The sequence below is a fragment of the Mauremys reevesii genome, linkage group 7 (assembly GCF_016161935.1).
Source record: "Mauremys reevesii isolate NIE-2019 linkage group 7, ASM1616193v1, whole genome shotgun sequence".
Taxonomy (NCBI): Eukaryota; Metazoa; Chordata; order Testudines; family Geoemydidae; genus Mauremys; species Mauremys reevesii.
The window spans coordinates 43,098,332-43,123,406 of record NC_052629.1 but is presented as its reverse complement, the minus strand read 5'-3'; the positions used below and the strand labels follow the sequence as shown (position 1 = coordinate 43,123,406).

The 25,075-nt window shown below is 42.8% G+C and overlaps 2 protein-coding genes across 4 annotated transcripts in view; both read left to right on the top strand.

Annotated features, from left to right (window-relative positions):
• The window catches only part of CCAR1 (cell division cycle and apoptosis regulator 1), a 46,067-nt gene extending 38,278 nt beyond the window's left edge, over positions 1-7,789 (top strand). For all 3 annotated transcript variants that reach the window (XM_039480862.1, XM_039480861.1, XM_039480863.1), the window contains 6 exons: positions 474-556; positions 1,805-1,951; positions 2,240-2,360; positions 3,206-3,391; positions 3,992-4,197; positions 6,966-7,789. In XM_039480862.1, the coding sequence (XP_039336796.1) occupies positions 474-556; positions 1,805-1,951; positions 2,240-2,360; positions 3,206-3,391; positions 3,992-4,197; positions 6,966-7,025 (803 nt within the window). In that variant the 3' untranslated portion in view covers positions 7,026-7,789. The remainder of the gene's footprint in view (positions 1-473; positions 557-1,804; positions 1,952-2,239; positions 2,361-3,205; positions 3,392-3,991; positions 4,198-6,965) is intronic.
• A 15,489-nt stretch (positions 7,790-23,278) lies between these two features.
• STOX1 (storkhead box 1) overlaps positions 23,279-25,075 on the top strand; it is a 35,279-nt gene continuing 33,482 nt past the window's right edge. The window contains exon 1 of the mRNA XM_039481351.1: positions 23,279-23,327. The gene's annotated coding sequence lies outside the window, so the exon portion shown is untranslated. The remainder of the gene's footprint in view (positions 23,328-25,075) is intronic.

The window sequence follows — 25,075 nt, the reverse complement described above, 5'->3', positions numbered from 1 at the left end:
GTAAGCAATACCATTTTCCTAATAGGAGAAATAAAAACTATAAAAATAAGGATACTGCCTCATATAGTGACACTTGAGCCTTAATAGAGCAAGTTGCATGACTTTCTGTGGCTCTTACTCACTTACATGGTGGCGCTTGAACTATATTAAAGTTAGCTTATCTAATGTTCCGTCTAGTTTCCATGTGAAAAGCAAGCCTATGTATGAAAATTTGAAAAATATATAAAGATAAAATTGACACATTTGAGTGCATTGTGTTAAAGTAGGCCAAAAGAAAAAAAAATGTATTTTAATTATAATCTTGCTAAATGACATTTTACCTTTCAATTTCATATTTAGGAGGGGAATGTTGTAATCTGATCACTTTTTTGTGCAAACCGTATTTCCTTTAAAAATCATACACAAGCATTTGAAATAGTGGTTCTAGACTCTAATTTACTCTGAATTTGCTGAATGCCACTTTTGTTTTTTAGACCGGGATGATGAGGAAATGAACAAGCGAGATGATAGAAGAGAGGGAAACCGACACTGCAAAGAGAGATCTTCTAAAGATAAAGTATTTACTGCATATTTTATAACTATACATAGCCTTAATATTAAAGGTTGTGCCTTCATTTTCATTATATAATCTGTTTTCACTGGTTTGTTTCCCTCAAAAACTTTCCTTTTTAGCCTGAAACTTTACATCTAAATAAGTTAGAGGGGAGTGCTTCTGAAGACTAACTTTAAATATGTTTTCTTCTAAATTCTCATAAGTTATTTTAATTTTTTTCTCATAATAAAACTTTCTCAGGTGGGATACTAATTAGCTTGAAAGATTTGTGGGTAAGTCCTTCCCATCCATAAGAGACAACTGGTCTGACTTTAAGCGCTAATTAGAGGCAGGCAGAAATCCAGTGAAATTGCCTCTGTCTATTAAGGAGGGTAGGAAGAAGTGTGGCCTAGCCCAGCCTATGCATTCATGCCACTTAAGTTTCTTTTGGCCCCTTGAGGTTTCTGTGATTTAATCCCAAATTAGTTTTTTTTTTTTCATGTCTCAGTAAATCAGATGTTCTTTTAATGCAACAAAATATTAGGCTATAAACTAACTTTTCCATTATAATGTCCGGAGTCCTTTTGGAAGTCTCCTCGTACACAAAAAGAGAGCCTCTTCTTCAGAAATAACCATGGCTTTTCGCCACATTCCAAGTTCAGAAGAATGAAAACTAACCATAACATAGTGAATCTAGGATTTATTTACCAAAAATCAGAAAGTAAAACAGATTTTTAATCATACCCCTTTTCTCCTCTTAAGCTAAGGAGGTGTAAAAACAATATTAAGCATGCATGCAGAACTGCAGATCAATCCCAGGATCTTGTGTGATTCTAATATTCATTAATCATAGTTATGGGTATTCTGATATGAAAATAATTGTCAATTCAAAGATTTGAGATTGTTTTTGAGGGGGCATTGTCTACGAGCACACTTGTATACCATTGGTGCAGGGATGTTCATTTGATAGAGCCATGGCAGCCTGAGCAAAAGGAAGAAGAATATTTTCCTGTTTACATGTACAAAAAACTGTCTTCTGTGCTTTAATTCTGTTAGGAATTTTTGGGTATAGCTTGTATGAGAGAGGTCATACTAAATGAAGCTACATTATTCTTATGAGCCTAATGTGTAAAATACTGGCAATAGTAGTAACTTTGACTCATAAAGTAAATGGTAAAATTGGTAGACCCAAGCACTCTAGTCATTGTTTATAAAGAATAGGAAACACTGATATTGTAACTTACTAATTAATATACAATGTATTCTCTACAGGAGAAAGATAAGACACAGATGATTACAGTTAACAGGGATCTTCTGATGGCTTTTGTTTATTTTGATCAAAGTCATTGTGGATACCTTCTTGAAAAGGACATGGAGGAGATACTGTATACACTTGGACTACATCTTTCACGTGCTCAGGTTCTGTTTTATAATTATATAGAAATGTGTTTTGCAATGAGGCAGGAATGCTGCAGGAAAAAAGACTATATAATATATTTAAAGGTTTCATGTTCATTGTGGGCAAGTTAGTGCTGTTATAAATATTAATTTTTCCCTGACTTGTTTAAAGTTGCAGTCATAAGGCTTTTTTGCATTTTAACACAATCACTTAATTTAATATTTTAAATCAAATATTTCTTTTAAATATATGAAACTATTATCATAGCATTATTCAACAAAGTAACAATATTGATATCCATATTTTAGGTTAAGAAACTACTTAATAAGGTAGTACTTCGAGAATCTTGCTTTTACAGAAGATTAACTGATACCTCAAAAGATGAAGAAAATCAGGAAGAGTCTGAAGCCCTGCAGGAAGATATGTTAGGTCAGTGATCCCCAAACTGTGGGGTGTGCCGTCGGAGGGGTGGGGGGTACAGAGAAATGTGTCAGATGGGTGTGGTGGGACCCGGGCCACCCAGCCCCACTCTACCCTGTGTCTGCTTCTGGCCCCACCCCTGGCTCCCAACTGTGGCTGGCGGGGCAGGGGGCACAGACAGGGGTATGGGGGAGGCACAAAAAAGTTTGGGGACCTCTGTGTTAGGTACCTAGTACTAATTTGCCTGGTTGCAAAACTTCACCTAAAATCACTGCTGTATTACGGAGATAAGAGTGGATAAAATATGTATTCCCTTGAAAAAGTTACAAGTTCAGCCCTTCAAACCAGCAGATCTTGTGAAGACTACATAGATCTTGCACAGTTTGCAGAACCCAGGGCTTCAGGCTCCCCATGCTCTCTGCTGTGTTTACTGTGCAAACCTCGTATATTGGAACGGGAAAGTGGGTGAGTTTGCTGATTATCAGGATTACTTACCTGTGGGGAATGTGTTTGCAGTGTCATTCCCCACAAAGGGCAGCCACTCTACCCCTCTCCCTTAGCATGGAGTCCAATTCATGCAGCCATCCTTCAATAAAAGGAGGATGGGAAGAATGTTATGCAAGCAGCATTTTCTCTTTTCAGGCCCCCCATTTGACTCTACATGGTTTTTATCTCCTCCCCCACATATGCAGAGAGCACCTTGGTTCTCATATTTAAGATTTTGGTCTTTTTAGAAGGTTTTGAACACATGGCGGAAGGTTCGAGTTTGATCATTCTTAGTATTCTGGTCAGTTGAAAACTAACACAATTTTAATGGTTTTACATATTTTGTAACATTACTTAATTTATTTTAGGAAACAGATTGCTGCTACCATCCCCTACTATAAAACAGGAATCTAAGGGCACAGAAGAAAATGTTGGCCTAATTGTGTACAATGGAGCTATGGTGGATGTAGGGAGCCTGTTGCAGAAACTAGAGAAGAGTGAAAGAGTGCGGGCTGAAATAGAACAAAAACTTCAGTTGCTGGAAGAGAAAACAGGTTTGAGAATGTACTTTGAAGATATACCATGATTGTTCTGAAATGTTTATTATAAAATACTACATATACAGTAGATAACACTCAAACATTCTAGAGTTTGGTTTATGACCTGGTGTTATAAAACAGTTATGCATTATTAAATTCTATTTTCCCCTATTTCTGTCACACACTTTGAACTTGCACAGCTAAAACTTTTGATTAGCCAATCAAATAGGTTGGAGTACCATTGTTAGCCATGTTAGTCCTTTGTGGTGTTTGCCTTTACTGATCAAATTAAGTGCAAATCCATGTCATACAAAGAACAAGCAAGCTCAGAGTTCAGTATAGAATTGCATAAAAAATCAGGTTATTTTACCTGAGGACTTTTTCTGGGGAGTGAATTATTTAATGCCCCATGTGGAGAAGTATAACACAGAGATTATTTTACTTCTCAAACTCCAAGGAGCTTAAATATTAATCATCACATTTTATTAGTGCTAACGCTTAATACTATCTTTTAAAATTTTGTACTAATGTTTTTTCTAGGATGTAGAAAGAAATGGTAAGAGGCATAGTATAAGGTATTTGAGATGACTTGAGATTGTTTGTTTGTTTTTCAAGATGAAGATGAAAAGACCATATTACATTTGGAGAACTCTAACAAAAGTCTGTCTGGAGAGCTTAAAGAAGTAAAAAAAGACCTAAACCAACTACAAGAGAATTTGAAGACCTCAGAAGATACCAATTTGCAATTTGAGGGGCAGCTGAATAAGACAATCAAAAATTTAGCCACAGTTATGGATGAAATACACAGCGTTCTTAAAAAGGTTAGAATCTTGAAACTCTTTATTATATGTAATCGCTTTATAAACTAAGCTATTTTAAAATGAGTTTTCAGAATATTCCCAGACAATGTGCATATTAATCTGTAGTTAAGGCTATAAATACATATTGGTCATTTAAGGGAAAGAAATATTAATAGAGTGGTGTAGTTTTTAAAAAAAAATCTGAAAACCAGGAAACTATTTTAAGGTGCAACCTTATCTATGAAAAGTAACAGTTCAGGTATCTAAAACCACAGTAATTCTGCCTTCATATCACCCACTGGTTGAAATCTGTCCCATACACCACCTTAAATCCTGTGTTGAGCAAAAGGATCATATGGAAATCCTTGTGATGTAGGTGGGTAGAGTATTTCCAGAGACTTGCATGGGAGGCATTCTGGTGTCGTGAATAAGGCCTACAACTTTGGGTGTCAGGAGGCCTGGAGTCTAATCCTGCTTGTGACAATAACTTCCTGTGTGGCCTTGGACAAGTAGCTTACATCTGTAAGCATCAGTTTGACTTTATTTATAATTGGAGTGATATTATTTATCTTCTTGACTGGGATGTTATAAGGCCTAATTAAATTATGCTTGAATAAATGTAGGCTATTACTGACACTTAGTGGCAGTGGTGGTGGTAGAACTCAAAAGTTCCTTGCTTTCAGCTATAGGTTCATTCAGTGACACTATATGGCATCTTGGAAGGGCCCATTAAAAAATAAAGATTAGGAAACATGCCAGATTTGTTTGATTTACCAGAAAAATTCTACTCTACCATAAAACCATATAAGTGAAATTTCAGGAGAATTGTAGTTTTGAAGATGAGGGCAATGGACAAAGTCAGACTTATAAAGGAAAGCTAGCTTCAACTTTATCCATGAAGAGATGGTCATTTCTCCATAATTTATTTTCACCAAAGCAATGTTTCTGTGGGCGGGCTCACCGAAGCTGCTACTTAGATGTGGTGCTGACCTCTGAATTTCCTACTTTACTCCTGGGGGAATCCTGCACCACTACACATGATTTATGTCCCCAGCAGATTTCTTTGCTTCCCTGAAGAAAAAAGACTCTTTGATGGGGAAGCAAAGGGAAGCCATGAGAGTGGTCATGCAACCCTCCACAGCAGTATGTTTTAGGTGCTCAGGGCAGCCAGCAGAGAGGTAAATCACTGAGGCAGGGGGTGGGACTGGAGAAGACCCGGCTCCCTTCCCCTGCACAGCCCCTGCACAGCATCTGGGGCTGGGTCAGATCCACCCCCAGATTTCTTCCTCAGCTTCAGGAAGCTCTGCAAACTCTCCCCACCCCCGCTTCCTGTACCCATCGCTCCTCAGCTGCAAGGGGAGGGATTCCTATACAGGGAGCTACTCCCCCACCCACCCACCAAACCTCTGTTCATCCAGACCCCCTCATATCAAGACCCTCCCGCCAATCCTCACCTCCCTGCACTCAGAACACCCCCTGCCCTGATGAGTCCCACTCCCCCTGCACTGCCCCGATGAGCCACCCACACCCAGATCCCCACCCCACTGAGGCCCAATCAGCTGCACCTGGATCCCCATCCCACTGAGCCCTACTCCCGCAGCATCCGGACCCCTCACTGAGCTCTCCACACCCAGACATCCCTGCTGAGCTCTCTTCTCCCCACACATCCAGGACCCCCCCCCCGCCATGCTCAGCCCCAACCACTTTCACCTGGACACGCCCTGTAGAGTCCCATTACCATTGCACCCAGAACCCCCCAACAAGCCCCTGTGCATCCAGAGCCCTGCTGCGCCCGCATCCCCCACTGAGCTGCCCGCACCCAGATTGCCCCCACACAGAACTCTCTCAACCCCCACCTGGATCCCCCCATGCTAAGCCCCTGCACACTTGGATCCTGCCTTGCTGAGCCTGGCAGCCCACACCTGGTGCAAATGGCATGGGGGGCAGGTGTCTCTGGGGCAGCCCAGTTCTTGTGCTGTCAGGGTTGGGTGCAGCCTCACTGCAGAGTCAGTGTTTGGGGTGGGGGAGCCGCATAGTGATCTCCCACCTCTGTGCAGCCAGTGGCCTGTGCTCCCCAATGCCATGCCGAAGCCTCCACACTTATTTGACAAATAACATTTGCAGAACTTTAAAATATTGTGCACACAAATTTTAGTGTTTTGGTACAGAATTTTTAATTTTTGGCGCAGAATGCCCTCAGGAGTACTACTTGCACATGAGAGGAAGATGATCAGTAATTGAATGGACCCAATCATTTAAAGAGAGTTTATTTTTTAAATGTAATTAACATGTTAAAAACAGCATCTTAGATCATTAAAACTGAATTTTTTAAGAATCCAGTTTGCTTTTTACTGTTCATGTTTGTTTAGTTTTTACGTTTTACTTATTTTGAACAGTGAAAATCAACAAGCCAATTTAGTCAGTTTCACTTTCAGATTCTCATATACTGGCATGTGGTAACAGGGTTTGGGTTGCAAAACATTGCACTCTAGATGTTTTTGGTTTCTTTAATAATAAATTTTTTTTAAAAAAGGGACTATAAAACAGGTAATTTAAATTGACCTAATTTTGTGCCTAGCTTAATCTGTGGGCCCTTAATTTTTCAGGAAGGAATTGTGTTGCAGCTTAGAAATAATAGTTTTCATAAAACACACCTGACAGTTTAACAAGTTAAAACAGTGTACCTGGTTTTCATTTTAAGTTTATAGGCCCTTTAAATTGGTTTCCAGCTTAGTTTAGGTATACTGCTAACAGAACTTACACTACTACCTTTTCTCCCCTTTTTATAGGATATTGTAAAGAACGAAGATAAAGATCAAAAATCCAAAGAAAATGGAGCAAATGTATGATAAAACTGCTGCTGTTTAGAAGAAAGGTGTTACATAATGTAATATAAATCATGATATCAGAGTGTATGGAAGTGATGCATGTTTGATTTTTTTTAAGTAGTATAAATTTCTTAGTTCTAAAAAGATGTATAAAGTTTTATGAATGTGAGTCAGCTTCTGAAGATTGCTTGTAATTCATAGCATTCAATTTATTTAGACACTCCTTGAGAGAAAATAATTTTGCATTGCAAAATGTTTTAGGATGAACTTTGTTATAGTTTTAACCCTAATAAAGTTCATCAACTTAATGGACAGTAGCAAGTATTTAATTACCAAATGGTTTTCCATTAAAGTCTAGTGAAATCAAAATGTTCATTATTTATAGAATTGCCATTTTTACGGTTTTATTTTTATTTGTCTAATTAGTCTTTTTAAATTCAAATATAAATCATACAATAGCATGCGGCTTAATTTTGCAAGTAAAGATTTTTTTAAAATGCTTGAATTTTTTTACTTGTCATAACTTTTTTCCCTTCCAATTGTAATTTTCTCCCCCAAGGCTGCTCCTATTAAAAGCCTCACAATATATAGTAGTTCAGATGAATTAAGAAAGCAATAGAAACCCTCTACAGTGTTGGTAGGGCTGTGGGATTTATATGAAAATATACAGGTCGGTTTTAATGTATGTCATTTGTGTTCCTTTAACTGTTCTTATTTCTGGATTGATATATATGCTACTTTTTAAATAACAGATGCGGTGTATTAAAATGTATGGTTGGATACCAGGCCAGTGGATGTCATATAATTGCTTTACCTGGAGAAAATGCTACCATTTTAAATTGTCTCCTTTAATTGAATTTGACTTCTTTCATAGCTTGTGTAATTCCTTCTAAGATTGAAACAGCCCTCCAGAAGAAGATTAAATTATAGAGGGCAGGACAGTTTTTGTTTTGATGCTAGTGGTTGGGAGGGGGGGGGCGTGTGTGTGTGTGTGTGTGTGTGTGTAAATTACCAGGGATCTAAATTAAAAGTTGACTTGGCATCTTTGTCAATGGCAACATATCAAATATGAAGTATGAGAAATCATAGTTTGGTGCATCTTTTCAGAAAACTTTCAGAGGGGAAGAAAAAAAAGGTTGGGGGTAGACAAATTGTTTTTTCTTGCTAGAATGGAGAATTTTAGCCAACTGATTTTGTACCTAGCTATCCTGGGTAACTAAATAACCTGTTAAAAAAAATCCAAGTGCCATAATATGTATAAATAACCTACATGGAACTCATGTGGCTCCTTAAAAAAATGCATTAAAATGCCTGAAATTGTTTTGTTTAAAAAAAAAAAAAAGTCTTAAGTTGGTACTTGTTTGTGTTTTGGTTATTTGAAGCCAAACTAGTGCAACATTCTTAACCATTAAAACAGCATGCAAAAACTCCCCCCTCTTGTTTTATTTCAATTAAGATTAAATAGTATATGCAACATCTTAAATACCTTTTTAGTATTTTGTTTTAAAAAGCAAAGTCCTACAATCAAGACAGGCAGTAATTAACTTGCATTAAACACACACACAAAGTGAGTAAAAAGATGAAAAGTCTATTTCTTCCCTTTTTCAGTGTCAGGTTTTATTTAACAAGGACAATAATGAAATCATTCTTAGAAACAACCTAGTGAAATTTTAGTAGACTTTGATAAAAGCTTCACTGGCTAAAATTCTTCTGTGGCTAAAAATAAATGTTCATACTTTTTACCTTTGTACAGGTTGACCAGTACAGTATGTGTCGCCACTGAATTTTAAAACTAAAGATTTTTCACACTATGCTTTCATAATGGACTAAGGAGTTTGTGTGAAACTGGTTTTAATTTTTTCAAAAGGATTGTTTAACAAATGCTTATAGTATCCTAAAAGTTATTAAATCTATGATTGGGGAAGAAAATGGAACCTTCACAAACACCTCAGAAAAGCTAGTTCACTTTAAATCAATCAAGAAAAGACTAAGATGGTGATGTGGGTAGGGGTGAAACATCCGTGAGAATAATTTACCGTGGACTTCTGGGGTGCTTATCATGTGAAGATCTTAAAGCACTCACAAATATAATCAAGCATTATCTCAGTCCTGTGAGGAAGGCAACACAAGATGGTTGACTTATAAAGAGAAGCACTGTGTCACTGGCCAGAATGTTTATAGTCCTTCCTATGCTTTGATGTGACCACAGCTATAATACTGTGAACCGTTCTGGGTACTACTTTACCAGAAAGGAAACTGAAAGGCAAGAAGAATGAAAGACAAATTGTTTGAAGAAAATATATTGCTGTGTACACAGAGGCTGGCCAAACACTGGAGTCCTCGGGGAGGAAAACTGAGGATGAACAGCAGAAAAATATTTTCTTCCCTAATCTTTCACCAGAATAATCTTTGTAAGGAAAGTAGTGAAAACTCTGCTATGAATTGAGTTTGCTCAATTAGACTGGAAAGAATGCAGATGTATTGCAGGGAGCAATCCTCAATTATTGGGGAAATGGGTAAGATCCCAACAGTGGGGATTTGGACACATCATCTTCCATTCATTGTAATGGAAGGTGTCTGTTTTGTATACTGTGTGCTGGATAATACCATGAGAGGACCCCATGGTTCTAAAACTAAATTGGCTCTTTATTAAGAGAACTATTTACAGAGATGCTGCAACTGCAGCTACCATTCTAGCAGTGAGCGTTCAGACTGACTTCATGGTGCCCCTTCTGAAGTCTTCCCTTCTGCAACCTCTGCTCTTCCAGGTTCCCTGCAGGTTGCTACACCTGCATTCCATAGCTTTAAGTATCTCAGCCATTGTCCTCTGTGTCTTATTTCTGTGATCTTCATCGAGGAGGGTATATCTGCTGTCAGCAGGCAGGATCCTCAAGCTGCCTGAAATTGTTTATCAACAGGTTCCACTTACTGAAAATCCAATTCATTTGAAGGTCTGGGCAGTTTCCAGAAGAAATTTTGACATTCCAAAGCTCTGTTGTGGAAAGCAGTGAATCTAAAGCTGCTCTTGCTCTGGGAAGCAGGATAAATCTTGGTCAGTATTAGAGTGACCAGATGTCCTGATTTTACAGGGGCGGTCCTGATTTTTGGGTCTTTCTCTTATATAGACTCCTATTAACCCCCAACCCCCTGTCCTGATTTTTCACACTTGCTGTCTGGTCACCTTAGTCAGTATGGTGATGCAGCAGTCCAGCAGAGGGAGTCTGAGCCCCACAGAAGGGGATATGTCTGAGTAGCCTCCATTATGAATTTTAAATGAGCAAATCTAACTCTTGAGTAATGTCCAAGCTAATGGATGTCTGTGTATGATAAAAGAATTATGAATGTTAAGTATTTTAATACTGAGATATAAGCAAAGTGCACTAGAATAAAACTAAACTGATTTGACTAAGCAAATACAGAGCTGAGTCTGCAGATGGATTGTAACTACTGCTCTAAGTAGTGAACTTCCCGTTCACACTCTAAGGTAAACTAATTCTAACCCTTGAGAAATGACTTTAAATAATATGAATAACTGTTTCACTGCTGATTGGTTTATCAGAAGCATTCAGGTAATGTATAAAATCTATAAATATTGTGCATATTTTTATTGCCTTCCACCCCACTTTTTGGCTTTGGGAGCAAAAAAAATCGGAACTAGTGTGACATGCCTGTTGTTCTGATTACTTTGTTTCTGTTCTATTCCTTCTCTCTCTTTTTTTCTTTTTAGAGTATAAGTTTTCCATGATAGAGACATTTGTTCAGCACTTAGGGGGAAAAAAGGGCCTTGACTGAGGCCTCTGAATGGTCTGCGCTGTATTGTGGACCCATGCCTGTGGATTCAGTATTTTAAAGCCCATGATTGAATGCCCACGCTGCATGGTAAACTAGGTTTATAATTTCTGGACACAGGTCTCGCAACCATGCTAATGCATCCATACTGCACTGTGGACCTTCTGACTCACATCTGGGGCTTGAGTTGCACCCACCTGTAAAATGACAGGGCTTGGACCAGAGTCTCAGCAGCACTCGGACCTCAACTCACCCCCACAGGTGCATCCTAGGGCTTCAGTGCTTGCTAAGCCCGAGTCAGGTGGATTTGTGTATGGATGGTAGGGATGTTTGGGCCCAAACCTGAGTCTGAGCCTGGGTTTGCAGTGCTGTGTAGACATATTCAAAGTACTACCATAATAAAAATGCCCCCTTGCCAGTTGCCAAAACCTTCAGCTTTCCCCAAACAAACTTCTGCAATAGTTTATATAGTTATCTATATAAAAATCTGTTTCATTGAAAACATTACAGTAAAATAGTTCTGATATCAAAACATGTTATTGTGCTGAATGTATTATTCATTATTGAATTTAATATCTTCCATAAAGTATGTGTAACATTGTCTGTGGTCATCCTAATGTTTTGCAGAACTTTGACTATTCTTCTTCGAGTGATTGCTCATATCCATTCCATGTAGGTGCGTGCGCGCCGCGTGCACGTTCGTCGGAAGACTTTTACCCTAGCAACTCAGTGGGTCGGCTGGGCGCCCCCTGGAGTGGCACCACCATGGCGCCGGATATATACACCAGCCGACCCACCCACTCCTCAGTTCCTTCTTACCGCCCGTGTCGGTCGTTGGAACAGTGGAGCGCGGCTTAGCTGACCTCCACTTCCCTAGCTACTCGTAGTTTCTCTCGTTAAGTATCGTATATAGTTAACTTTATTTGTTTGTAGTATAGTATAGTGTATTTATTTCACAGGGGTTCGGGGTTTATCCGATGCCTGGTCCACAGGGTTTTATAATGCTCGGCCGGCCACAGGCCGAGGCCGACAAGAGATCCTCTCCTAAGTCCCTCGAGGAATCTCACCTCACAGATAAGTGCCGCATTTGTGAGGCCTTTAATCCGAGAACAAAGGGGAGCGGGACTTTCGTCTCAAACAGCTCCTGAGGGAGGCAGCTCTTGCTCCTCCGCTCTCGGCACCGAGCGCTGGTTAGTCTTCAAGGAGTGCTCACTCGGCACCGGATCGCCGGTACCGCCAAGGCCGCTCGGCACCGGCCATCGCTGGCTTCCACTCGGCACGGATCCCTCTCCTGGAGGATGAAGAGGCACAAGATCCTTGCTGCGTCAGAGCCGCCTGCTCTGCAGCCCGCGTGCTCTACTAAGTCACACTGCCCGGCACCTATACCTGCTGCGGCACCGACAGTATCAGCACCGTCGACTCCGGCCACGCAAGAGCCGTCTAGTCCAGCACCTGAACGCTCCCCGGTGCGAGCCGTGGTTGAGCTCACTATTCCCTCCACGCCGGAAACATTTCCACAGCGAGGGAGTTGATGGCAAGGACAGAGCCTGCGCTGCTTCAACCCCCGGCACCGCTGGTGCAGGTTATATTGTCTATCGGCGAGCCTGTCTTGCTCAGGCCACCCTGCGTCAGCACCACAGAATGGCATCGTTCACGATTGCGGTCCCGCAGATGTTCTCGGTCCTGTCGCCAAGCCAGGTGCTGGCACCGCTCACGGTCCTGGCACCGTTCCCCATATCGGTACCGGTCGTACCTGCGGCACCGATCAGCGTCCCGTTCCCCGACCTGGTACACTCGGTGCCAATCCAGCTCCCGGCACCGCTCCAGGCACTGGACTCACGTAGCCACTCCCGGCGTCGAGCCTCGAGATCTCGGTCAGCCTCCCGGCATCGCTCCTGTCGCAGGTCCCATTCTCGCTCCCGGTACCGGTAGGCCTCACGGTACCGATCCCCGGTGCCGCGTCGAGCGCCATGAGCTGGACAGGGAGACTCTGCCCAGGGCTTTAACTTCTCCATGGCCATCCATTCGGATGGGTACACCAGAGTCTTCCGGGTGCTCCAGGCCAGGACCCTGACCCCCATCAGTGGTTGCCCTGTACATCTTGGGCATGCCATCAGGCCAAAGGCCTACCTGTGATCCCATCGCGCTCTGTTCCATCAGAGCACTGGGTACCAGGGGCGACAGTTAGCCGTCCCCCTCCGACCGGTACGGAGGAAGTCCGGTTCCGCCACCGGATTCCCACATCCCACTGGATCAGGAGGTCGTCCAGGAGCGTGAGCCCACACAGGACCCACTTGTCCCCGGCCTTTCTTCTCCCTCCTCCCCAGATGAGGCGGTGGCAGAAGCGTACTCCTTGGGCCCTCCCCTAATCGGCCTGGGGACCCATCAGGACCTCCCGAGACGGGTGGCATTCACTATGAATCTCCAAGTGGCCACTATCCCGCCCGTGGGTGCGGGAGTCGAATGCATGTGCGTGGTATCCTCCAGGGGCGACGGGCACCTATATGTACGTCTTTCCCCCTGCTCCCTTGTCATCTAGTCCGTCAATGAGACGCAACGCCATGGCCTACAGGTACCAGCCCCTATGTCCAAGGGGGCTAGGCGATGGACTTCCTGGGCCATAAGATGTACTCGGCAGGCACCCTGCAACTTCGCGTAGCAAACCAGCAAGCCCTGCTTAGCCGTTACTATGGGCGGCGGTGGGAGAATTTACGGAGTCTGTTTCTCAGATCTCCCGTCAAGAGTTTGATGCCCTCCTGGAAAAAGGGCTGAAAGTGGCGAGAGCTTCCCTCCAGACCTTGTTGGATGTAGCGGACTCCACAGCCACGACTCTGGCCTCGGGTGTTGCCACGAGGCGCATTTCATGGCTCCAGTTATCGAGCCTTCCCTCGCAGCTGCTGCACACTATACAGGACTTGTCCTTCAATGACAAAGGCCTGTCCTCAAAACTGATCCTAGGCTGCAAGGCCCAAAGGACAGCGCGGTCACTACGCACTCCCTCTCGGCATGTACATGCCGATGTCTCACTGCCGTCCTTTCCGCCAGCCTCACCGCACTTACCCTGTGCCTAGACAAGGACAGGGCTTTGCCAACAGGCGGCGCTGAGGCAGTCATAGGCGTTGGTCGGGACCCCAAGGGGCCAAAATCAGGGTCCTCCTAACACCAATCGGGCAAAAGCCTATCCCTCCTCATCCCTCTTAGGGACCCCTCTCACGAGCAATTCCTCTTGCAAGAGGTGCGGGCGCTCCTCACCATCGGAGCTATAGAGGAGGTTCCAAGGACGAAAGGGACAAAAGGTTCTAGCCCCACTAGTTCCTGATCCCCAAGGTGAAGGGAGGTCTCAGACCTATCCTAGACCTGCGGGAGCTCAACAAGTAATGATATACCTGGAGTTCCGCATGGTATCCATGGGGACCGTCATCCCATCCTTGGATCCCGGAGACTGGTATGCCGCCCTCGATATGAAGGGTGCGTATTTTCACGTCGCCATTTATCCTCCACGCAGAAGGTACCCCCGGTTTGTGGCCAACTGTCATTTCCAGTTTATGGTCCTCCCGGTCGGCCTCTATGCAGCCCCCTGTGTATTCACAGGGTCTGGCTGTAGTCACCGCCCTCTCCGCCACCGTCGGATACACGTGCTCCGTATCTGGACGATTGGCTCATTCCAGGGGCCACCGGGGCCCAAGTTACCACTCGTGTGGGCGTCGACGAGGTCCTATTCCTGCGTTTAGGCCTGATGATCCATATAGCGAAATCCACCCTGATTCCCACTCAGGGAGTAGACTTAACTGAGGCCACCCTGGACTTTAGTATTGCACTACCTGCTTACCTACGCCTTGATTTCCCGCGATGGTAACCATTGTACAAGGTCTACAGACCTTCCCGGCAACTTTGGGTTGAACTTGCCTAGGTTTTCTGGGCCACATGGCTGCCTGCACGTGCGTAACCGAACATGCCAGACTTGGCCTCCGTACACTTTAATCGTGACTCACATCGGTGTACCACCCGGTCAGAGACAGCATGGTCATGGTCGCCTCGATCCCCCCGAGTGTCCTAGGCTCCCCCGACCGGGGGTCGACGCCCTCCCTGACGTGTGCAGGGGTGCTGTTCCATCCACCTCACCCTCGGTGTCCCTCATGATGGATGCCCCCATCTCTTGGCTGGGGTGCTCACTTGGGTCAGTTTCCCACTCCAGACCTTTGGTTGGCTCAACAGCTGCCCTTGCACATCAATGTCCGGGAGTTGAGAGCAGTCTGCCTTGTGTACCAGGCATTTCAGCAGCACCTACAAGGCTGTTGTGTCTCGGTGTTCACAGACAACACAACGGACACCCGTTGCATAAACAAGCACGGAGGAGCACGGTCCTCCTCTCTTTGCAGGGAGCTATCCAGCTCCGGGACTCCTGCACAGCTCAATCGACGGACCTGGTAGCATCCTTTCTCCTAGGGGTCCAGAACATTCTGGCGGACCGCCTCAGCAGTTCCTTCCTGTCTCTCAAGTGGTTGATTCCTCCGGAGGTTATCCATTACGTTTCCGGAACTTCGCTCTCGCGGGAACAGAACGAGCGAGAAGTTCTGCTCATGCCAAGGCCTCTCCCCGGGCTCGATCTTGGCTGCTTTTCTGATGCCGTGGACGAGCCATCTGCCGTCCGCTTTCCCACCGCTCCCGCTGGTTCACAAGGTCCTGCTAACACTCCGCAGGGACAGAGCGCATCTGATCATGATCGCTCCAGCGTGGTCCAGGCAGCACTGGTACACCATGTTGCTAGACCTGGCAGTAGCCAACCGATTCCCCTACCTCTTTGCCCAGACCTCATAACACTGGATCAGGGCAAACTTTACCACCTAGACCTGCAATCCCTGCACATCTCCGCATGCCTGCTGCGGGCCTAAACCGATCCAAGTTACGTTGTTCTGCCTCGGTTCTACAGGATTCTCCTGGGTGGTAGGAAGCCTTCCACTTGGTTAACGTATCTGCCCAACTGGCAGTCCTTTTGCTGCTACGAAACACAAGGTTTCCCCCACAGAGGTTCCGATCCATTTCCTCTTGGATTGCCTATGATCTTCAAACAGCAGCGCCTGGCGCAGTTCATCATTAAGGGTGCACTTGGCAGCCGTCTCTACCTTCCTCCCAAGGGAGAGTGGCCGCTTCATATTCTCACACTCTGTGGTTTCTAGGTTCCTCAAGGGCTTGGGGCATTTATGCCCCCAGGTTCGCCGCCCCACCAACTCCTGGGTCTTCAACCTGGTTATAAGCAGACTTATGCCTGCTTCATTCGAGCCACTGACAACATGCTCGCTGAGATACCTGTCCTGAGGGACAGTTTTTTCCTTGTAGCCTTTGCATCGGCTGGACAAGTCTCTCCGAGCTTCGGGCTCTCACAGTGAAACCACGGTGCACTATGTTGCGTAAGGACAAGGGGCGGTTGTGACCACGTCCGGCCTTCCTCCCTAAGGTGCTGTTGACCTTTCATATCATCCGGGATATCTTCCTTCCGGTCTTCTTTCCGAAGCCCCATTCATTGCGACGGGAGCACATTTGCCCTCCCTAGACGTCCGTAGGGCGCTCGCTTTTTATGTCGAGTGGACAAGCCTTTTTGTACGCCCCCAACTCTTCGTTGTATTGGCAGACCGAATGAAGGGCCTACCTGTCTCCTCCCAGAGCTTTCCATCTTGGGTGACGTCATGCATTTGCACCTCCTGTGACTTGGCCCATGTTCCGTCGAGCCACCTTACTGCTCGTTTCACCAGGGCTCAGGCTTCTTCTGCTGCCTTTCACATACCCTTACAGGGGCTATGTCATGCTACTACCTGGTTCTCGATCCGGACCTTTGCCTCTTTGGTCTAACTGTCCAGAGATGATGCAGCCTTTGGCTCAGCAGTTTGCGTTTTGCAACATCTCACTCCGACCCCACCGCCTACATAAGGCTTGGGAATCACCTACATGGAATGGATATGAGCAATCACTCGAAGAAGAAAAAACGGTTACTCACCGTTGTAACTGTTGTTCTTTGAGATGTGTTGCTCATATCCATTCCAAACCCACCCTCCTTCCCCACTGTCTGAGTAGCCGGCAAGAAGGAACTGAGGAGTGGGTGGGTCGGCTGGTGTATATATCCGGCGCCATGGTGGCGCCACTCCAGGGGGCGCCCAGCCGACCCACTGAGTTGCTAGGGTAAAAGTCTTCCGACGAACGTGCACGCGGCGCGCACACACCTACATGGAATGGATATGAGCAACACATCTCGAAGAACAACAGTTACAACGGTGAGTAACCGTCTTTTTTGCTGTTGTGTTTTGGAATCAGGATCTGGAATGTAGAAAACCAGTTTTTCTTTTTTCTTGCTAGTCTTTGTTAAAGCTTTGCTATCTTTAACATAAGAATAACTCATATTGTATATACTGTAGTTACGGATGTGAAGAAAATGTATGGGGCTTATGAGAAGTGAAGGCAATTCTCCTTTTTTCCCCAAATAGCTGTACATATATTTTGGCAATCTCCTGCACCAATAACTTGCCAATTAATAATAGTTCAGTTCTCTTCATCCTGCTTCCCAAAACCAGTACAGAAAAAGACTGACCTTCATATCTGATTTGCTTGCTTAGTATTTGCTGCCATTCAGTTTTTGCCCCTCAATGGCAGGTTACTAGCTTGAACAAAGAATTCTTTGATACTACAACAAACAAGCAGCAGAGAGTCCTGGGGCACCTTATAGACTAACAGACGTATTGGAGCATGAGCTTTCATGGGTGAACACCCACTTCGTTTGATGCATGTAGTATGTTAGTCTATAAGGTGCCACAGGACTCTTTACTACTTTTACAGATCCAGACTAACACAGCTACCCCTCTGATACTTTACAACAAACAACTATCTCATACTAGGGTTTGTGAAGCACACAACAAGCAGGAATGACTGGAAATAGAATTCAGATTACTATCACTTCTATCTGAGTACCTGCATCGCCCCCATCATTGCTGTATTTGAGCACTTTCCTTATACTCAGTACTAGAAATAATGATCACTCTTCCTTGGCAGCCTGTATGAGAAATAACATGACTAGTTTATAGGTTGGGGTTGGGTGTGATTATTGTGGCAAAGCTAAATTGAATGAATTTTTGCATTTATCCCCACAAGCTTGATTGTTTTTATGAGTGAGTGCCATGATGAAGGTCTGGTTTCTGTGAAAGTTCTGTCCCCTGCACTTGGGAATCTCCCACATTTGCCAATGGGATTGTTCCAGTAGAATCTAGCTATTTGTGGAAGGTGATGGTAGGAAAGAGTCTCTCTCAGCTGGGTAGAGCCAGTCCTGTAAAGGCATTCAGTATCCAGTAAAAGAACTTGAACTGGAACCTGTATTCAATGGAAAGGAAGTGAAGAGAGCAGAGCAACAGTGATATGTTCATGGTCACAGTTGTTAATGAACTGCTGCATTTTATATCATTGGAGATTTTTCAGTGTGAGGCTTCATTCCTAGATATGAGTTGCAGTAATCAAGCAAGAGATCATAAATACATGGATTACACTGGCCATGTCTGTGCCAGATAAATGAGCGCGATCTTCTGACCAGTCATGGAAGAAAGTGAGGTTGGTTTGGTATTTTGGGGGTAGGATGTGGTTTTGCTTTTTTGCTACTATGGCTGTTTGAGGATGCAACAGCACTGAGGATTCTATAAGACCTCCGAGGCTGCTCTCTGATTTAGCAATGTGGGGGCAGATGCATTTGATAGTAGGAGAAATTAATATCTAGTTCTTTTCGTCATTAGATCTCAAAGGGCTTTACAAAGGAGGTAAGGAAAATGGAGATAATCAAACAGATGGGGAAACTGGCACAGAGAGGTGAATTGACTTGCCTAAGGTCAACCAGCAGGCCAGTGCCAGAACTAGAACTAGGTGGTGGTTTATCCTGGTCCAGTGCACTATCTGCTAGGCTACATTGCACTGTTGGAGTGAAGGTGTTTCTCAGATCATTTCCCTTTTCTTACCAACATCATCTTTTGTCTTGGTTTGGTTTTAGTCAGCTGATTTTCATCCAGATGAAGATCTCAGCTACCCATTGAGAAAAATGGAGGATGGTGCTGCTTGCATTTATACAGTCAGATAAACAGAGCATGTAATACCAGCTGCAATAGTGCCATCTAGTGACCCTAGTATTATTTACAAGGGGAACTGATGCCCTGTTTAGATACAGTACCTAACTTATAGAATAAAGTCAAAATGAGGAAGTAATGTAGTCAGCCATAATCTTGATAATTCTGCTTAACTTTTTAAATATTGGTAACATTTAGATTGAAGTGTTTTTCAGATTTCACTCGTGGCATCAGTATCTAATGTTTTAAGAACAGAAGCGTTCTTAATTCAACATCTTTTGCAACCACCACATGTCCTAGGAGTAACTTCAAAGCATGCAATAAGTTTTAATTTTCCTCTTTATTGGGCTACTGCAATTTCATTGTTATTAACACATGGGTTTTTTATTAACAAATTTCCTTTCCACTTCAATGCTTTTTGAGTGCTGAAATTGTTTGAATTAATTTAGGTTTTATTACAATTGAAAGTTCCCTTATTATTGTTTTTAAGTGAATATTTTCAATCAGTAAGACTATGCCAGAGAAGCCATACTAAAGATGGTCTTCTGTTGCATAAAGAAGTCTGTAGAACTAAATTCTCATTATCTTGAAGAATTAATATATTACTTCATTAGAAAAGTTAGTTTTACAAGTATCCTTTCTTTATTGATATCTTAAAGCACTGTCACCATGTCCGGTGCTGTACAGAACATATGAGTCAGTCCCTGTTCTGAGAAGCTTTCGTTCTAAAATAGGTAGTGTTCATCCAGGCCATTTAAGTGATTCGGTCACCATCTGCCGCATATCTTGTGTAGCTGTGGTCCAGAGCTCTGACTCTAGCAGCCTATAAGCAGTCCGTCCACAAGCCTTGTCCTGTCTTTGCCCAACCCACTTCTTGCAGGCTGACCTTAGTACCCTTCCAAGCCTGAATTTACCCCAAAATTGTCCTACTGCAAGAACCACCAGTCCCTCTCACTGGACCTTCAGAGAGCGGGTGTTAGGTTCTCTGCCTTTATGGAAACAGTAAAACACTCCAGTCTGTTAACTTTCTAGAAGCAGACACTTTACTGAACCTACACAGCACTGATGCTTTATAATGAAAGCAAAACAAGTTTATGAAAAAAAGAGTATGGGTTAAATTATACCAATTAAAAGATAAAGGAAAGTGCATAAATTACTGCAGCCTCAGGATATGTTTGTGACCTTAGGGATACTTAATCTAGTATTTGATAAGCCCTTTATAGGGAACTGCTCTTTCAGAGCTCAATTTCACACACAGATAATTTACCTTTTTTTTTTTTTTGCTGATCAAGTGTTACATGATTTAGCAATTTGATATTTTTAAACTAGTGAGAGGTTTTTTTTTATTTTTAGAAATTGAATATTTGGTTTAAGATTACCCAAAAAAATCTGCAGATTAATCGCTGACTGACCATTACTCTAGTCCTAAAGTTACAGAGCAAAAAGTTGCAATAAATTCGTTTTTACAGTTTTAGAGCTGGGGAGGCAGTGGATAATCCCTCAAATGTCCTGTTCAAGCTGCCTGGATAGAAGTTACACAAGCTTCATAGCAAAGTAGAGTATTTTTGAGAGAGTCCACTGATATCAAGCACAATGAGGGTACTGGACTGGAAGCTCAGTGCTAGTGCTGCAGATGAAAGTGTGTTGAAAGCTACCTGTCATAGCTGCTAGAAAAAAACATTTATAGCACTAAAACAAAATCATGCCAAGATTCTGCCATAGGAGATAACTCACAAAGTTTCTTCAAGCCAGTACTGTACAGCCAGCAGGTATTTGATGAATTATCGTTCCTGGACAGACATGGTAGAAGCATAAGCTGCTTGTGGTAAATACTGAGAGATCATCATTTAGATTAATGATGACAACAAAAAGTGAACAATAGCATCTGCGAAGTTGCATGTTCTGTATGAAGACTGATTTTTTGTAAAACCTTAATTTCTGCTCCATGTTTTGTTTTTATTATAGAGGAACTATTGGGGGGGGGAGGAGGAAGCACTCCAGCTAAAACACGAAGTAGCACTGGTGAGATCATAGCAAAAGCTTTGTTATGCTATAGGCAAGTGTCATAACTATAAGGGAAGGGTAACAACCTTCCTGTATACAGTACTATAAAATCCCTCCTGGCCAGAGGCACAAAATCCTTTTACCTGTAAAGGGTTAAGAAGCTCAGGTAACCTAGCTGGCACCTAACCAAAAGTACCAATAAGGGGACAAGATATTTTCAAATCTTGGGGGGGGAGTGGGAAGAGAGAGAAGGCTTTGTTTTTTCTGTCCTTTGTCTGTCCAGTGTGCTTGTCGGAGACAGATCAAGAAAGCAAGCAATCCGACTCCATTAGGATTAGTAAGTACTAGCAAGGGAATGCGTTAGCTTACTTTTATTTTGGCTTGTAATTTTCTCTGTGCTGAGAGGGAGGTGTATTCCTGGTTTTCTTTTTGTAACTTTAAAGTTTTGCCCAGAGGGAAATCCTCTGTTTTAAATCTGACTGCCCTGTGAGATTATCTTCCATTCTAATTTTACAGAGGTGCTTCTTTTCACTTTTTTCTTTCTAATAAAGTTCTGGTTTTTTTAATCTGATTGGGGTTTTTTTTTAGTGGTCTAAAAAAACCCAAGGCTGGTTTGTGCTCATCTTGTTTATTCTCAAGCCTCCCCAGGAAAGGGGGTGTAGGGCTTGGGGGAACACTAAGGGCAGAAAGGACTAGAGAACAGTGACCTTGTTTTCTTAGTTCCTTTGAGAGAGGTTGGATGAGAGCCGGCCATATTTGCATATAAAAAAGCAGGAATTGCTGCCACATGTCACACCCGAGGGATGTACAATTGGAAACTAAAGAGACATGTATTACAGTCTCAATGAACTAAATTGCAATCTGTCTGACTTGATTTGTGTGTGAATTGACAATTTTGCCTGTAACAGTGGGGGTGGGGGGGGAAGAGATTAACAGGCAATTCTATTATATATTCCTTTTAGTACATCAGAAGGAAATTTGTAACTGAAATGTTGACTATAATTGGGAAAGCTAACTGAACTGTCCAAACCCAGACAAAAGGTGGAACTACATTAGTTTTGAGCTTAGCCTTCTCTCAAAAACAGAGAAAACAACTGAAGGCATAATCTAACTCTTATTAGATCACTGCAAAGAGACCCATTTACTTCAACAGGCATTAGACTAGGCCTCTAGTGAGTAATACCTTCCTTTCTGACCTGTCTATGGTATCTCTTATGTTAATACAATTCAACGAGTTGGATATTTTCTTAGCAAAATTAGTATTCTACCACCCACAAATTCATAAATATCTTGGGAATGTGTCCAGGTATACAAAATTGAGCCAACACTTTAACAATGTCATATTATCTGAAAAAGATATAGATTTGTGGCGTGTTTTTGTATCAATTTGATATGTCAATTACCGTGTCTTAAAAAAGAGGCATTTCTTTAAAAGAGAGAACCCATGAACCATACTGTTTTCTCCCCTAATATCCTTCCTGAAATAAACTTAGTAAACTTTTATGCTTGGACTGGAAGCTTTCAGTTGTCCTTTAGCATCTGTTTTTTTTTTTTTCCAAACATACATTCTGTACTGAGGAAAAAGAAAAGATTACTGTCAGTCAGAAAAAATGCTGATAAAGTTGCTGGGACAGGGTGGCTATAAATCTGTCTGTTGTAGCTACATTCTCTAATTCTCATTCAATTTTATGTCTGCAAGCAGCATACCATTCACTTTTTTTCTTCTTCCTTGGTGATGGATAGTACAAAAGGGCACTTACATAGCCTAATGAAAGTACACGCTATGTAATTATGATCCACTGACAAAAAGAGAAGTTGCCTTGTAGTTGTAGATTGCCATGGACTCGCAGGGGCGAAAGAAAATGCAGGCTTGTTATTTACCAGGCTGCACGTGGCAACAGACTATATTGGTAAGGGATGCAAGGAGAGTATGGGTCACGATGCAAACTGCAGACACACACACACACACACACACACTAAAATTAATCAATTTAAAGTTTTATTGGGGATAATTACAAGGGGTAAGGGAGGAGCGTATGATTAGCTAATAGAGTTACTGAAACTTAAAACACACAATGACTAAAATATCTACTAACAATATTTATAAACAAAGATGCAGCATTTAGTAATAACTGATACTTACAAATACAAACCAACGCATAACAACCGGCAAACGTAGAAGCTCTGTTTGAAACACGTGAGCTGAGAGAGAGGCTTCGAGGTGATCAGGCTCGGTTACGGGTGTACACAGGATTCGTTTTTCTTTCTCCTCTCCCTGCCTGCACATGGCAGGCAGGCCTAAAGTACCAACTATGACATCATAGAAGTGTCATAGGGGATGGGGCCCAAAACCTGTTTGTGTTCGTTTCTGATTGGCACAAGCAAAGTTTACACCAAGTAGGGGAGCAGGTGCCTTAAAGTCTGGCTTCGCCCCCAAAAGGTGAGGAAATGCATATTGTTTTAGAATGCGTTCAACACTGAATGACAAAAGAAGAGGCCAGGGCAATACCGGTATGGGCAAGTTTTACAGGATGCAGACAGGAACTCATCTCAACAGTAGTGAGTAGTGTGACCCTTGGGGATGCAAAGGATTGGTGGTTAATGAGAGATGGCAATATTTGTTTTCTGTGCAATAAATGTGTCCTTGCATTTACTTAACATAAATGGAGTCAGTTAATCCTTTTTTTCATGAATCCACTTCAAAGTAAATTTAGATCCTGTTCACAATAAGGGTAGTTTTGTGGAGAGCGGATTAATTTAATGGAAGCTACAACTTAATGTACAACCCCCCGCATCCCCACAGTGCACTTTACTTGGAATTTAAAACACAAAACAAACCCTAACACTACTTTCTAAAATGAACAGTGTCATTATCACTGCCTACAATAATAAACTGCTAGTAAGATACACTGCATAAACAATTTACTGCAAAATGTTCAGACAAATTTAAGAGCTTCCTTAAATCATCAACAGCCAGGAAATTCATGCTTAAGGCTGGAACAATGTTGTTAGACCTAGCCAAACTATGAGCTAACAACACTAAGGCCCTGATTCAGTTCAGCACTCAGTCCCATCTATAGCCACAAGCACTCCTCTCTCCCCAAACTGCATTTTCTTCCATTTCTTCACAAATAAAAGGAACCTCAAAATACCACAAAGGGCCAGCTCTCCCAGAATAGTAATCTCAGTAAGGGAGGTTGCTCTTCACCATTTCTTGGCCCCTTCATGCTTAATCCATTTTATTACACTTTAGATTCAACACATCAAGCCAAATTCTTCTGAAGTCATTTAAGATTAGATTCAGCCCTGACCTGAACCAGTTTCCCATGCACTGCTCCTCAATGAGGGCTAGGTGGATGCCCAGTTGGACCATTCAAGCAGTGCTTTTAAAAGTGCAGCTAGAATACTGTACCAGTTTAAAAAATGGTTGGATGACTTTCTGCTCAGACTTTCCAAAATATTTGGTTTTGGACAGAGACACAGCGTGGGCAATTGCAACTTCACAAGTGATTCATTTCACAAAAGCTAGGAATATAAGAACAGCCATACTGGGTCAGACCAAAGGTCCATCCAGTCCAGTATCCTGTCTACCGACAGTGGCCAATACCAGGTGTTCCAGAGGGAGTGAACCTACCAGGTAGTGATCAAGTGATCTCTCTCCTGCCATCCATCTCCACCCTCTGACAAACAGAGGCTAGGGACACCATTCCTTACCCATCCTGGCTAATAGCCATTAATGGACTTAACCACCATGAATTTATCCAGTTCTCTTTTAATGCTGTTATAGTCCTAGCCTTCACAACCTCCTCAGGTAAGGAGTTCCACAAGTTGACTGTGTGCTGCGTGAAGAAGAACTTCCTTTTATTTGTTTTAAACCTGCTGCCTATTAATTTCATTTGGTGACCGCTAGTTTTTGTATTATGGGAATAAGTAAATAACTTTTCCTTATCCACTTTCTCCACATCACTCATGATTTTATATCTCTATCATATCCCCCCTTAGTCTCCTCTTTTCCAAGCTGAAGAGTCCTAGCCTCTTTAATCTCTCCTAATATGGGACCCGTTCCAAACCCCTAATCATTTTAGTTGCCCTTTTCTGAACCTTTTCTAGTGCCAATATATCTTTTTTGAGATGAGGAGACCACACCTGTACGCAGATTTGAGATGTTGGGTGTATCATCGATTTATA